General features: G+C 40.0%; 1 protein-coding gene across 1 annotated transcript; it reads right to left on the bottom strand.

The window, feature by feature from the left end:
- Window positions 1–2,793: 2,793 nt before the first annotated feature.
- On the bottom strand, window positions 2,794–14,432 carry LOC112138729 (gastrula zinc finger protein XlCGF57.1-like). Its single transcript, XM_024261352.2, has 2 exons — window positions 14,397–14,432; window positions 2,794–5,836 (listed from the first exon to the last, which is right to left on the bottom strand). The coding sequence occupies exon 2, from the start codon at window positions 5,610–5,612 to the stop codon at window positions 4,200–4,202; it is 1,413 nt and encodes a 470-aa protein (XP_024117120.1). The 5' UTR covers window positions 5,613–5,836; window positions 14,397–14,432; the 3' UTR covers window positions 2,794–4,199.
- Window positions 14,433–14,438: the final 6 nt, after the last annotated feature.

Genomic DNA, 14,438 nt, shown 5'->3' with positions numbered 1-14,438 from the left:
CATGGAACCAAAGTGCTTCTCCAGAGGAGTTGATGACTCCATCAGAGCAGAAGGCGGTGGAGGACGAGCTGGTGGAGAATACTTCAGGGCAGCCTTCAACAGAAGACCATCTCCGGTCAAGGATGATGGAGGAGCTGATACAGAAGCTCAGCTTTACTGTAGGGAAACTCCACCAATGAAGTAATCAGATCACTGCTGGAGTTTTGCTCACATGGAATTCTAGTTTGGCGTTTGGTTGATTTCTATTGCGTCTCAAGCTGAAAACAATCACGGCAAACAAAAATGATCAATCTGAACCGATAGAATAAAGATCTGGTCCACCTTTAGGTGATGGAAGTTCAGCTAACAGGTCTGATTCTTTGAGCTCTATTGTCTTCAAAGAACGGATTCTTGAGGCTCCGAAGAACCTCTGAATGTATGATCTCTGCGTTCCTCTTTCAGCTTCATTCATTCATTATAAAAGATGTGATTCTACACATTAGTTGAATGTTCTCATAAAAGACTTATTTTCATGCAGTTTTCTATTTAAAAAAAACACATTTGCTGTTGTTTAGTAGTTTGATTAAACCTTCAAATTAAAAGCTAAACCCAAAACCAAAGCAAACCAATCAAACCCAGATGAAAGTGTGACCAGTAGAAGACTGTTGAGTGGAGTTGGCCTTTAGAAGCTGCAGCTGCATGGATGGGCGGTTCTTCCATGTTGACTCTGCTCTGACAGGTCATAGTTACAAAGTCTAGACTCAGCTTCATTGTCTCCTCTCCATCCTGTTTTACTGGGACTCCATCAAAAGCTTTTTCTGACTCAACACTTTGATTGACAGTAGAAGGATTGGACTTCTGACAGTCATGACTTCAAGAGCAGATGTTGGCCTCCAACATTCATCTCAACTAACAGTTTACTGAGCTGCTCAAGCATTGTACACAGCCCTGACCTGCTGCTCATCCTTCCATCTCTGTTTCTCTGCCTCACCTGTACTGATTCATATCTCCCTCCTTTGAATCCAACCTGTCATGTCGTCATGTGACCTTTGTTTGACCTTTACCACCTCCATCTTGTTCACAACACACACAGTAGAGACCAAGGACACGCTAGACAGACTAGCCCCAGAGGGGCTGGAGGAAGTGACTGGAGAGACGGAAGAGGTTTATCTCTTTGTGTGGATTTGAGCAGACTTCTTGTAGAGATGGAGCTCTGTGATCTGACCTCAGTCCTGAGTTCAGCAGTCAGAACTGGACTTGAGGAGTTCCACTTTGGAACCCACAGAGAACCAACAAACAGCAGGAAGCCACACTGTGAGAAAGACTCCACACTTCTGACTTATGTTCACGTCCACTTTATTCTTCACAGGAAAGATTGAGACAGAACACTGAGAACTAAAAAGAACAGAGAAACATTTCTAATCTCTACTAGAAAACAGGAATCACAACAACACAAACACCAGTCACACTCCTCCTTAATACATTTTTACAAATTCTTTCCTTTACAAAACTGATGTTTACTAGCATGACTCAACAAAATAAAGACTAATTATTTTATGTTTAGACAATATTGAAAAGTTTGCAAATCACATACATATTAAAAAAAAATTGGGGAAGTTTAAAAAATATTTCTAATGCTGTCATGGTAACACAAAGATTAAAGGTACCTTCACACTAAACGTGGCAGGCGCAGCGGAGACGTAAGGTCTCGATGTTAAGTCAATGTAAAGACCCGATCGGCCAATGCGCGATTTCCGGGGCACGTCAACCAGTCAGGGACGTTTTGGGCACATGACGTTTTCAGTGACCAGATCAAAGAGTAAGAATAAACATTCCATATGGTGGTTCGATGCGAGGATTTTGGTAATTTCCTCAACCAGTGGGGGCTGCTAGGTTCCCAGAAACTGTCCCAGTTATTGTTGGGCGAAGGCGGGATACATCCTGGATAGATCGCCAGTCCGTCACAGAGCTCATTGGGTTGGATGGACGGCTCTGCTAGCGAGCTGCCCGGTGGATAGCTTAGAGAGCTAGTGAGCTCCACTGCCCAGTGGAGCTGATAGCTGCAGCCACGGTTCAGGTTCCGGCGGAGTTGGTAGCTGTGGCTACTCCCCAGGCCTCTTGTAAATCTAGCGAGGTCTGCTGTCCGGGTTGTCCAGCATTGGACCGGGCGGTTAGCTGCCCAGCAACATCGAGATCCGCCGCGAGTATCGTTGTAGCTCGTGGGACCGCTCTAGCTTCATGGGTTTCTGATGTTTTTCTTATTTTCATCAAGACAATTATAAAGAGTTCGCCCAGTTTTATTACTAATCCCCCCTTTATGGTTAGAGCTCAACCTGAACCACAGACAGACTGAAGTAATGTTTAAAACGGCCTACAGAACCCAAAGACTTTGAAAGATGTGGTGAAAACAAACACAGCGATATGCTTGACAGTGACTCTGTAGAGTTCTCCAAAACTTATAAACCCAAGCTACTCGCTGAGCAAAATCCAAGAAGTGAAAACGAATGAATTCCAGAACAACTTTGGAGGTTGCTCAGTGGCAGGAGCGTCAAGGCATTGAGCAGTAAATTTGACAGGTGTCAAAAGAGAAGAAGCAGACACGAATTTGACGCGCCTGCTGCGTTCGGTGTGAAAGCACCATTAGACATCATTGTCTCAGCTTAAACTAAAATCACAATGGTTACCTTAACAATATCATAAAAGTACAAAATTCAAAAATCAACATTAACATTTCTTTAAAAATTAAATCTTACTGTCATAAAAAAAATCTATTTTAAAGTGTATTTCATGAACATTTTTTAATTTGCAGTTAGTTTGTGACTTTTTCTTTACAAATGGAGATTGTATTGTTTTTTTGGGGTTTTTTTCTGTGTTTTATGCTTTGTATTTTTTTCTTTACATGTTTGAAATAAATCTAAATCTAAAAATGTAAATGAGTTACTGTGTTGCCCTGCTTATTCGCTTTTCAGTATTCATCAATTCACGTATTTATAAAATGTTTCTATCATGTGACTTCTCCAGTTCATCACAAAAACTAAGACGACTCAAGATGCTTCTATGTAACTTTTGTTCCTAAAGGTGTGGTAGGAATTTCCCAAGAGGGGAACGGATATAAAGAAAACGGTGACCCCCCCCCACCCCACCCACTCGCAGATGTCTCGGTCCCTTATCCCAGGGAATAAAGGGGAATGCTATATTTCTGCAAACTCCTTTTTCTTCTTGACTGCAAGAAAGTTCACTCACTGAGGCACCACCTTCGCTCTTTGTGGGCCGAGCGAGCCTTTGCTGTCTGTGCAGAAAAGGTGCTAGCAGAACCACTTCTGAAAAGAAGTTTTAAATTCCAGAAGTTTTAAAGGTGTTTAGCATGAGGGGGGTGCTGGGTGCACACACTTCCTGCTCCCCCACATTCATATGTATGAATATGAAGACCCAGTCATTTCAGGGTTTGGGCTGGGTACTCAGAGAGCAAGGTTGAAGAGCATTGCTCAGAGATAAATCGAGCAACATACTGCTTTGCTAGTGTTTTTTGTGTGAGGGAATAACATTATTATATACTTAAAAGCTCTAAAAAGGGGATTTTTCACGATATAGGCTCTTTTAAGGCTCAGCAACTGTTGGGAGTTATTTAGCAGATTTGCGTGGGCCCTCTAGAGTTTTGAATATTTATTCATGTTTTAAATTCAAATTTATGAGAAGGAAAACCTTGTGTTTTCATTACCTCTTAAATAAGATCACCAAAAAATGGGTTACATATTTAAAATCTTAGGAAAATTATTCTTTCTTTTAAAAAAGGAAAAGAATATTTTAAAAAAAAAATTCAATTTTTTATATAAATTACTTTCTTCTCTTCCTCATACTTGCTGTGAATTTTCCTTTTCTTTAAGTTGTAAATTTTAACTTCACTGCTAATTAAAATGTTTGTCTAAAAAAAGGCTTCTCTCCTGTACGAGTTCTTATGTGTATTTTGAGATTAGCTAGCCGTCTAAAACTTTAATCACATTCTGTACAAGGGAAAGGCCTCTCTCCTCTGTGAGTTCTCATGTGTGTTTTGAGACTGTTTGACTATAACGTTTGTCACATTCTTTACAAGAAAAAGGCTTCTCTCGTGTATGAGTTCTCATGTGTATTTGAGACTATGCATATGACTAAAATGTTATTGACACTCTTTACAAAAAAAGGGCTTCTCCCCTGTGTGAGTTCTAATGTTTAGGATGAGATGATTAACAAAAATCCGTATCACATTCTTTACGTGTAAAAGGCTTCTCTCCAGTATGAATTGTCATGTGTCTTTTGAGATTAGATGTTCGACTAAAACTTCTGTCACATTCTTTACACGTAAAAGGCTTCTCTCCTGTATGAGTTCTCATGTGTTCTTTGAGACTACTTATCTGACTAAAACTTCTGTCACATTCTTTACACGTAAAAGGCTTCTCTCCTGTATGAGTTCTCATGTGTGTTTTGAGATGAGATATTTGACTAAAACTTCTGTCACATTCTTTACACGTAAAAGGCTTCTCTCCTGTATGAGTTCTCATGTGTGATTTGAGATGAGATATTTGACTAAAACTTCTGTCACATTCTTGACACGTAAAAGGCTTCTCTCCTGTATGAGTTCTCATGTGTTTTTTGAGATTACAAACTCGACTAAAACTTCTGTCACATTCTTTACATGTAAAAGGCTTCTCTCCTGTATGAGTTCTCATGTGTGATTTGAGATGATAAATATTTCTAAAACTTCTATCACATACTTTACACAAAAAAGGCTTCTCTCCTGTATGAGTACTCATGTGTTCTTTGAGATGATATATTCGTCTAAAACTTCTGTCACATTCTTTACACGTAAAAGGCTTCTCTCCTGTATGAGTACTCATGTGTGATTTGAGATGAGAAGTATTTCTAAAACTTCTATCACATTCTTTACACGTAAAAGGCTTCTCTCCTGTATGAGTTCTCATGTGTGATTTGAGATTATATATTCGACTAAAACTTCTGTCACATTCTTTACACGTAAAAAGCTTGTCTTCTATACAAGTTCTCATGTGTGCTTTGAGGGAAGTTCTTTGCTTAGTACTCCTATCAGATTCTTTACCACAAAGAGGTTTCTCTCCACCGTGAGTTCTCATGTGTGTTTTGAGATAAGATAAAAGGCTAAAATGTTTATCACATTCTTTACAAGAAAAAGTCTTCTCTCTTGTGTGAGTTGTAATGTGAGTTCTAAATTTGAACCACGAGCCAAAATTTTTACCACATTCTTTACAGACATAAGGTCCTTCATCAGACTTAGTTTTCATGTGAGCAGACATATTATGAACAGTTCTTGTTCCTTTACTATAATTTATATGCAACAGTCTCTTTTCTTTTGGGGATTGTTTGGTTTTCTTAACCAAAGTTGCTTTCTTGAACTTGTCTTGAACATTGAAGTCACACTGACTGTGAGAGCCACCCACACTTTGGACATAACTTCTGTCTCTTCTCTTCCTCTGATCTCCTTTCTGTGGCTCTATCTCTTCATCTGGAGTTGATTCTTCATGTTGGTTTCCTTCTTCATCCTGACTATCAGTTACAGTAAAGCTCTGCTGATTGTTTCCATCTGATTCTGTAAAAACATGTCCCTCAAAAGTAGAAATCTCCATCAAGGTACAAGTCTCCTTAATCTGTATAGTTTGTGGTTCCTCCTTCTCCTCAGTCTGTTGGGGTTCTCGTTCTTCCTGCTCCTCTTCTCTCTGTTGAAGTTCTGGTTCCCCCAGTTCCTCTTTTGTCTGTGTAGGTTCTGGATCATTCTGTGCCACTCGGAAGTTCCTCTGCTGGTTGCAGAGATCTTCCTCTTGCTCTTTTATCAACCAATGCTGGGGGAGGACTGCAAGGACACAAATACAATAAAGTATGAGACCTGTGAATGTTTTTTGTGTTATTATCAAATACATTTTTAATCACCTCAGTGAGAAGCCCTACAATTTGAAACTTTAGAAGTCCATCAGTCCTACCTCCCATTTCCTAAATCCTCTAAATCCTTTTCGGGATCATGGGAATCTTGAAGTCTACAGGTTTGGATTTGAGTCGCAAGACATAGACTTGAGTCATTAATTTACAACTTTAAATTAAACTCGGATGTTAACAGCTATAACTCATGACTTGAATTGCTCTTCCTGAAGCGGACTCAGTAAGACTTCCCATCAAATACTTCAGACAGTTTTTTGATAAATACCTTTTGGACAATATTTCTGTACAAAGAAACATGTACTGCACACAGCAAAATCGAGACCATGTCCTCAAAGTAGATGGGTCTTCACTGGAGTACACAAGCATTTTTGTTTTACCTCGGTCAAGGATGTACTGGTCTAGTGCATAAAGAGTGCAGCATGAGGCAGATGAAAAGTCTCGAGACAGACAGGATAAAAATCAATCATTACCTACGTTTCAGTGATAACAAGGCTACCAGCAACGACGGAAAGCTTTTCAAAATTGGCTTGATTGTTGACTCACATATTCCCAAATTTTGAGAGGCACCCGGCTGCAGGCAAACATGGCGGATGTCATGGCCGATGGACGTTAACCCGAATACCGGAAGTGGAAGTCTCTCTAATGGCCCCTCTCGTTTTTAAGTGTTTCAAAGCAACAATAGTCCACAGGATTTTATTCAATGTTAAATTAAGATAAATCCATTGTGCCAGCAATGTATTAGCTTACAGTTTGACAGTTTTTGTGAAGAGAAATATTAAGTCGGCAGCAAAAAAAGTACATTAGATCCAGTTTAATAAGTAAGTAAGTAAGTTTTATTTATATAGCACCTTTCGCAGACAAAAGTCACAAGGTGCTTCACAAGTTAAAAGCATAAAAACAAATACTTCAAAAGATAATAAAACATAAAAGACAAAGCTTTCCTGATTAAAAACATAAAAGACAAAAGCTTCACAAGCTAAGAAACATAAAAGACAGGAGCAAGTACCACATAAAACAATTATTTCAAGCCCAATTAAAAACAGACTCAGTTAAAAGGTTTTAAGTTGGCTTTTAAAAGAGTGAACAGAGTCCAGGGAATGGAGGGAGAGAGGGAGCTCATTCCAGAGTCTAGGAGCAACAGCCTGGAAAGATCTGTCTCCTCTGGTCCGAAAGCGTGTACGAGGGACCATCAACAAGTTCTGATCTACAGACCTGAGCGCACGAGACGGTCTGTAGGGAGTGATCAAATCACAGACATATACAGGAGCTTGGCCATGGAGGGCTCTAAAAGTCAGCACTATAATTTTGAATTGGATCCGGTATGCAACCGGGAGCCAATGAAGAGCTTTGAGGATGGGAGAGATGTGAGCTCTTCTTTTAGTGCGGGTCAAGATCCTCGCAGCAGAGTTTTGAATTAAATGCAGACGAGACAGCTCCTTCTTACTCAAACAGGAAAACTGACTGTTGCAGTAGTCTAGCCGCGTAGACACAAAAGCATGTATAAGAACTTCTAGATCCTTATATGACACCATTTTCCTGAGTTTAGAAATGTTTCTCAGCTGGAAGAAACAGTTCTTCACCAGCTGTTTGGAGTGCTGCTCCAGTGACATGTCTTTGTCAAAAATAACTCCCAGGTTTCTAAGGTTGGGTTTGACTGCCTGGCCAAAAGAACCCAAATGCTGCATAATCCCTGGTATGAAATCATCAGGGGCAATGACTAGTGTTTCTGTTTTTTTCTGAGTTTAGCTGCAAAGAGTTTTTACTGAGCCATTGTTTGATCTGAATCAGACAGTTCATCAGAGAATCCAGTTTGTGTGTCTCAGAGGGCTTAAAAGAGCAATATAGCTGGATGTCATCAGCAAAAAAGTGATGAGACATCACTGAACTCCTGGATGATCTTTCCGAGGGGGATCATGTACAACAGGACAGGACCCAGAACAGAGCCCTGAGGAACACCGCACAGTAAGTCTGCTGACTCAGACATTATCTGATTAGCCATGACACTAAAACTCCGACCAGACAAGTAAGAGGAAAACCAATGGAGAACTGACCCTGACAGACCAATTAGGTCCCTCAACCTCTTCAATAGGATCTGATGATCAACCGTGTCAAATGCTGATGAGAGATCTAGTAAAACTAGAACAGTGTGTTTGCCAGAATCAGCGGACATTAAGATGTCACTGGACACTTTCAGCAGGGCTGTTTCTGCGGAGTGATGTTTCCGAAAACCTGACTGAAAAGTATCATAGATTTTCTTTTTGTCGAGGAACTCTGACAATTGTTCAGAGACCACTTTCTCAAGAATTTTGGAAAGAAATTAAAGCTTTGATATAGGTCTGTAATTTTGGACATCCGATGGGTCCAAATTAGACTTTTTGAGCAAAGGCTCCACTGTGGGCCCTGCGACAGACTGGCGACCTGTCCAGGGTGTACCCCGCCTTCGCCCTTCAGTAGCCGGGATAGGCTCCGGCGCCCCGTGACCCCGAAAGGGACAAAGCGGTCAAGAAAATGGATGGATGGATGGGCTCCACTGTGGCATGTTTAAATTGATTTGGAAACACACCAGTGGAGAGTGAAAGGTTGATAATTTCAGTGACACTTTGGCCAATAACATCAAAGACTTTTGAGAACAGCTTGGAAGGAATCAAATCAGATGGACAAGAAGTGGGTTTCATCTTAGTCAGCAAATCTGATATGTCCTCAAGAGTGACAGACTTAAAAGTTGACCATGTTTGTGAAACAGGCTCCACTGCAACAAAACCATCACAACAAAGGGGTGGGAGTTGGGCTGTGATCCTTCTAGTCTTGTTTACAAAAAACTCAAGAAATTCATTGCTGTCAGCTTCGCAGGACACAGAGTTTACTGGAGCTGCAGGACAAACAATAGAATTTATGGTGTCAAACAAAACTTAAGGGCTCTTCTTGTTCAGGGATATTAGCTGGCAGAAGTAGTCAGATCTGGCTTCTTTCACCATCTCATTGTATGAGGACACGAGATCCCTAAGGTGTAGCCTGTGGACCATGAGTTTGGTGGATTTCAAAAGGCGCTCAGTTTGACAACACTGTCTCTTTAAGTTTTGAATAGTTTCATTAATCCTGGGATGCACTTTTTTTCTGTGATGAGTTGAATTTGACAGGAGCCACTTGATCCAGAATTCTGACACAGTGATCATTAAAACAATCAACCAGACTGTTTACATCAAAACATCCCTCAAATAAATGGGGGTCAAACAGCGCTGAGAAGTGTTCGGCAGTGTTGGCAGTGATAATGCGCCTTCGAGACATGATGGTTGAAGCAGCAGGCTCAGACGGGACATTTAACTCAAAAAAGACACCACTGTGATCACTCATATGCACATCCTCCACACTCAGATTAGCAATGCTCAGTCCAAGAGTAAAAACTAAGTCTAGAGCAGGGGTCACCAACACGTCGCCCGCGGGCGCCAGGTCGCCCGCGAGCACCACATCAGTCGCCCGCAGGCCCCTTCTAAAAATAGCACAACTCACTTGTGAGCTGCTCGAAAATTTTATATTATTGTGATGCTAATTTTCTAAGTCTCATCCACCTTTATATGGAATTAAAAAGTGTAACATCTTAAGGTTATCTTGAAACATCTCAACTGATACGTCACTTGTAGCAGAGACCCAAAAGCTGAGCTACTCTTTCATTGGCTGCGGAGAAACATCCGTGCCCCATGCACAATTCAAACTGATAGGCCTCAATCGTGAGAAGCCAAAGAAGCATTCCGCGTGGTATCATACCCGGAATCAATGCTTGTTTATTTTGAACATACATGAATGAATGAAAGTGAATTCTGCTCACAGCTCCCTCACTTATGGTGAGCAATGTAACACACCCAAGATTTCCCACTTCCCATGAGTCTTAGGAACTGAAGGCGGGGCTAACCCCCGGGGTCGCCACACTATGTTCATTATTTCTGAAGCCAAAAACGGCCCACTATTTTTCTTTTTTTTTTAATCGTTTTCTCCTTCACAAGATAATCAATAGTCGCGTTTCCATTAACTCTGAAATTACGCAAATTGGAATTTGGATAATAAATTCTCCTAATGTAAACACCACAGTTTTGAAAAAACTGGCATTTTTCGAAAAAAGAAATTGCGCTTTGAGGAGGAAATAGACATTTTTTGCCAAATTGTAACGGAAACACTTTTTCCTAAATAAATGCGCTTCTCGGTATGAAGTGTCTGATCTGAGCGCCGCTGAGCCGACGCATCAAGAGGTCCCACAGCGTCAAAGCGCTTCAGAAACTGCGGGTCATACAGAATCGCGCAGGATCTCCTCCTCCTCCTTTCCTCATCGCTTCATCTACAGACGCACTTTTGCAGCTTGGAGCCTGAAGTCTCATGAGCGCGAGCGCCGTGACAGAAACTTGAATTGATGTTGTGGTGTTCTCAAGCGGAAAAAGGTCCAGATACTTATTTGTTAGAATGCTTTTTCTTTTAACCAGAACAGACTCCTCCCTCTTCTGAGTCGAGCTGCGCTGCACGCGCCCCGGACAGAGCTGTGACGTCACCCACATGCTCCCTTTCAGTGAATGAAATAAAAAAATACTTGTTCTCGTTCATCGCCGTGTTTTTAATGACTTATCGCGTGAGTTGGTTTTTGATTTATCGCAAAATTATAATTTAATGGAAACAGTGTCATTTCAAAACGTTTTTTTTTTTAATTCCAAGAATTTCCATAAAGCTTTGCGCAAATGTGTTATGGAAATGCAGCTAATAACAAAGAATGAGGCGCCCCCTTCTCCCTTTCCCACATGGAGACACTGAGAATATTTTATTATTAGTTATCTTTAATGGAAACAGATTCTTGTCTGCTGTGGGATCTGTCAATCAACCTGTTCAGAGGTTTAAGGAAAATAAAGGGACTGGTACATAAGACTGAATTAAAGCGTTTGAAGAGAGTATCCACTGATAATAGTTATATTTAATTAATAAATAATTAATTAATTATAGTTATAATTTTGTTAAAAACATTGCATTTGGTCAGTACCTCAAAATCTGACAAGATCTGTTGAGATTAATAAAGTCTGTTTCCTATCTTGTTGTCATTATTGATAATTATGGTGAGAAATCAGAGTCTTCACATAGAGAAGTATCATTATTATTATTAATAATGAATAACTAAAGGCAAACTAAGCAAATGTATTATTTCAAACTGGTAGCCCTTCGTATGATTCAGTACCCATGAAGTAGCCCGCAGTTTCAAAAAGGTTGGTGACCCCTGGTCTAGAGTGTGGCCCTTCTGATGGGTGGGGTCAAAGACATGCTGCTCAAAATTAAAAATTTCAGTTAAAGATAAAAATTCCATCTCTGAACAGGATGAGCCGTCAGTTACATGAAAGTTAAAATTGCCAAGAATCAAGACCTTTTCCAGTTTTATAATTGAAGTCAGGAAGTCACTAAAATCCTGTAAAAATGAGGCAGCAGGACCAGGGGGGCGGTATACCAGCACACAGTAAAATGCATTTGAGGATTCAACTTTGATTGACAAAAATTCAAAAGAATAAAATGATTGTGAGTTTAGGTCTCTGCATGTGTAGTTGTCTTTGTAAACAACTGCTACACCCCCCTTTTTCTGCTTTCTCCTTCTTCCTGGAGGTCGAGGTGGCAACAGGGCATCCAATGAGCCCGGCGCGCAAACGAATGGTGGAGGAAATGTTTGTCTGTAGCCATCCCATGTCCCAGACAGAAACTCCATTTGGTCTTTGATGTGAAGGAGAAAGTCACGACCGTAGGTCCGCAAAGCAGAAACATATCCGTCTGTCAAACGGGCTGATATGATCACATGTGTAGTAAAAATAATAAAAAACAATCTACATAGCAGGAGCGGAGCGGAGGCATTGCTGTACACAGGCGCCATGACAGTCCAAAATCCAAGCTAGTGCTAGTTTAAACATAGTAACCATTAATTTGCATTGAGCTGAACCTTTTTTTTCCTTGTTCATATAATTACTGGCAAAATCTGTACTCTCTTTTGTCTGCAATCTTAATTGCAATGTTGCAAATATTGTAGCACTAAATCAGTGTAAACCAGTGGTTTACATTTCCAAATGATTTGTCATCGCTCGTGTCTCCGTGGTCGCACGGCCATCAGAGCTGATTGGGCTCGTGCTGTGACGTCACCAGCCACTGGAATGTTATGCTCGGAGTGCAATCGTGTGCACATCTTGTCAGTTTGTTACAGCTATTAGAGTATGGGACTAGGGAGGAAACTATCCAAATTTCTTTCCAAATTTCAAACACAGAAAGGGGGACGGAGCGGACAACTAGACAGAAAATAGAGCACGTTCCTGGAAAAACATGTCTTATTTGTCAGATCTGGCAGAACTAAGGAATGCAATTCGCTCATTTTTCAAATGTAGTTAATTTATTTTGCCTTAGTATTTCCTGCTCCTGTTTCGTGGATGAACATACCCCCCTTCCCTTAATGTACCGGTAAAATACAACATAACATAAAAAGTAATATATATATATATATATATATATCATAAAAATACAACTTCTGAACATTTCAGTTTTTAGTTTGTAGACTTCCGATTTATGCATTATGACAACTTCTGATTGGCTGTCCATTGGCCATGTCATGTCTATGTGCCATGTTTCATCTATCTGCCATGGCAGTCCGCCATGACACTTGCAGCTGGGTACTCTTGCAAATTTCAGGCTCTCCCTCAAAACCAAATATTGTGTGTTCTTTTGTATTATGCTTGGTAATAAAAAATCTTTCACAGCATCAAAAAGGAAATTTTCCCTCAACTCTATAACCTTAAATAAGATAATGTTAGACCCAAGCCCCAACTCTAGCAGACATAAAGTGAAGCCAACTAGGAAGTAACAAAACGTTGCAGTACCAGCACTGACCAGAGAGGCTGGTGCTTAGAGTGAGCAGATTACCATTGACTCTCATGTTAAAATCCTAATTTTCAGCCCTCTGATAAACCCCTTTAATGCCTGGTGCTTAAAGTTTTTATTTAATCAGTAGAACAATATTTCATCCATGACAACTCTGAGGGGAGGGAATTTTTTTACTAAGTTTTTAGCTTTTTTTTTTTTTTGCTTAATGAGGGGGCGTGGCTTTTGACTGACAAATGACGATCGCGGTGGATTCTGGGAGCAGAGCAAACATGAAGAAGAATCAAAAACAGAAAGATTTGATCTGGAATAACAAACAACATAGTTAAACCTACAGAGGAGGGCGGGATGAATGTCATTGACTTTGAGGTCATGAACGCTACAATGAAATCACAGAATAAAAAATTTTCTCAAAACAAACATTCCATCTGGTTTACCGTCCATTCATATTTGGTTCAGATTGTTGGTGGTTTTGAATTTCTCTTCAAATTAGATTTGTGAAGGACACAATTCATCGATTTGACCTAAACTTCCAAAACTGATTTTATTTTTGATTTACACATGAAATATACAATAGTATTTTTTATTATTATTATTTAATTGAAATACTCTAAGATACAGTTTTGCTGTGGAGAAAAATTACAATTATTATATTTTTTAAAACGGGCTGCACGGTGGTGCAGTGGTTAGCGCTCTTGCCTCACAGCGAGAAGGCCCCGGATCGAATCCCGGCTGTGTGGAGTTTGCATGTTCTCCCCGTGCATGCGTGGGTTTTCACCGGGGACTCCGGCTTCCTCCCACCGTCCAAAAACATGCTTCATAGGTTAATTGGTGACTCTAAATTGTCCCTAGATGTGAATGTGAGAGTGAATGGCTGTGTGATTGCGGCCCTGCGACAGACTGGCGACCTGTCCAGGGTGTACCCCGCCTTCGCCCATCAGTAGCCGGGATAGGCTCCGGCACCCCGCGACCCCGAAAGGGAAGAAGCGGTCAGAAAGATGGATGGATGGATATTTTTTAAAACAAATTTGTTATTTCAGGTAATTTTTTTATCTAGAAATTTCGTTTTCTGAAAGGTAAAAAAGAATCTCGTAATTTTTTATAAATTCCTACAAAAGTATAAATAAAAGTTACTAAATTCTTAAGTTACGTATGGTTTTACTTGGATTAATACCTTTGTCTCCTTTATTCTTTTAACATTTATAGATTTTTTTAATTGTTACTTTTAGTCCTGTATTGTATTTTTTATTTTATATATTATTATTATTTTAGAAAAAATATATTCTTTTTTTCTTCTGCTGCTTGCATTTTTTTATAGTTTTATATTTTTAAGATGCTATGCAGCCTTTTGTTTTAGTTTTCAATGTTCCAAGTGAAAAAAGATTATTTAGATTATTATTTTGTAAACAAAACGTTTAGAAATATTAAAAAGAAAATCCTATTAGTGACGTCAACACCTTGTTTGTCCAGTTCATTATAAATGATCAATGGGTTCTGGAGATGATGAGGAGCGCGGAGTTCTGGACCAGTTCCAGAAGCAGTCATGGGTCCACTCGAACCTGGACCAGAATGTTGTGCAGATGAAGAAGAAGTGAACATACCTATGTGGTGGAGCTGAAGCTGTGGTTTCCAGCAGATATCCA

This window comes from Oryzias melastigma, linkage group LG15, assembly GCF_002922805.2.
Source record: "Oryzias melastigma strain HK-1 linkage group LG15, ASM292280v2, whole genome shotgun sequence".
NCBI lineage: Eukaryota > Metazoa > Chordata > Actinopteri > Beloniformes > Adrianichthyidae > Oryzias > Oryzias melastigma.
This window is presented reverse-complemented; position numbering and strand designations above follow the sequence as displayed.

What these genes read in the sequence shown, in the direction of transcription:
- LOC112138729 (XM_024261352.2), bottom strand. Translation starts at nt 5,612, where the DNA reads ATGGAGATTTCTACTTTTGAGGGACATGTTTTTACAGAATCAGATGGA.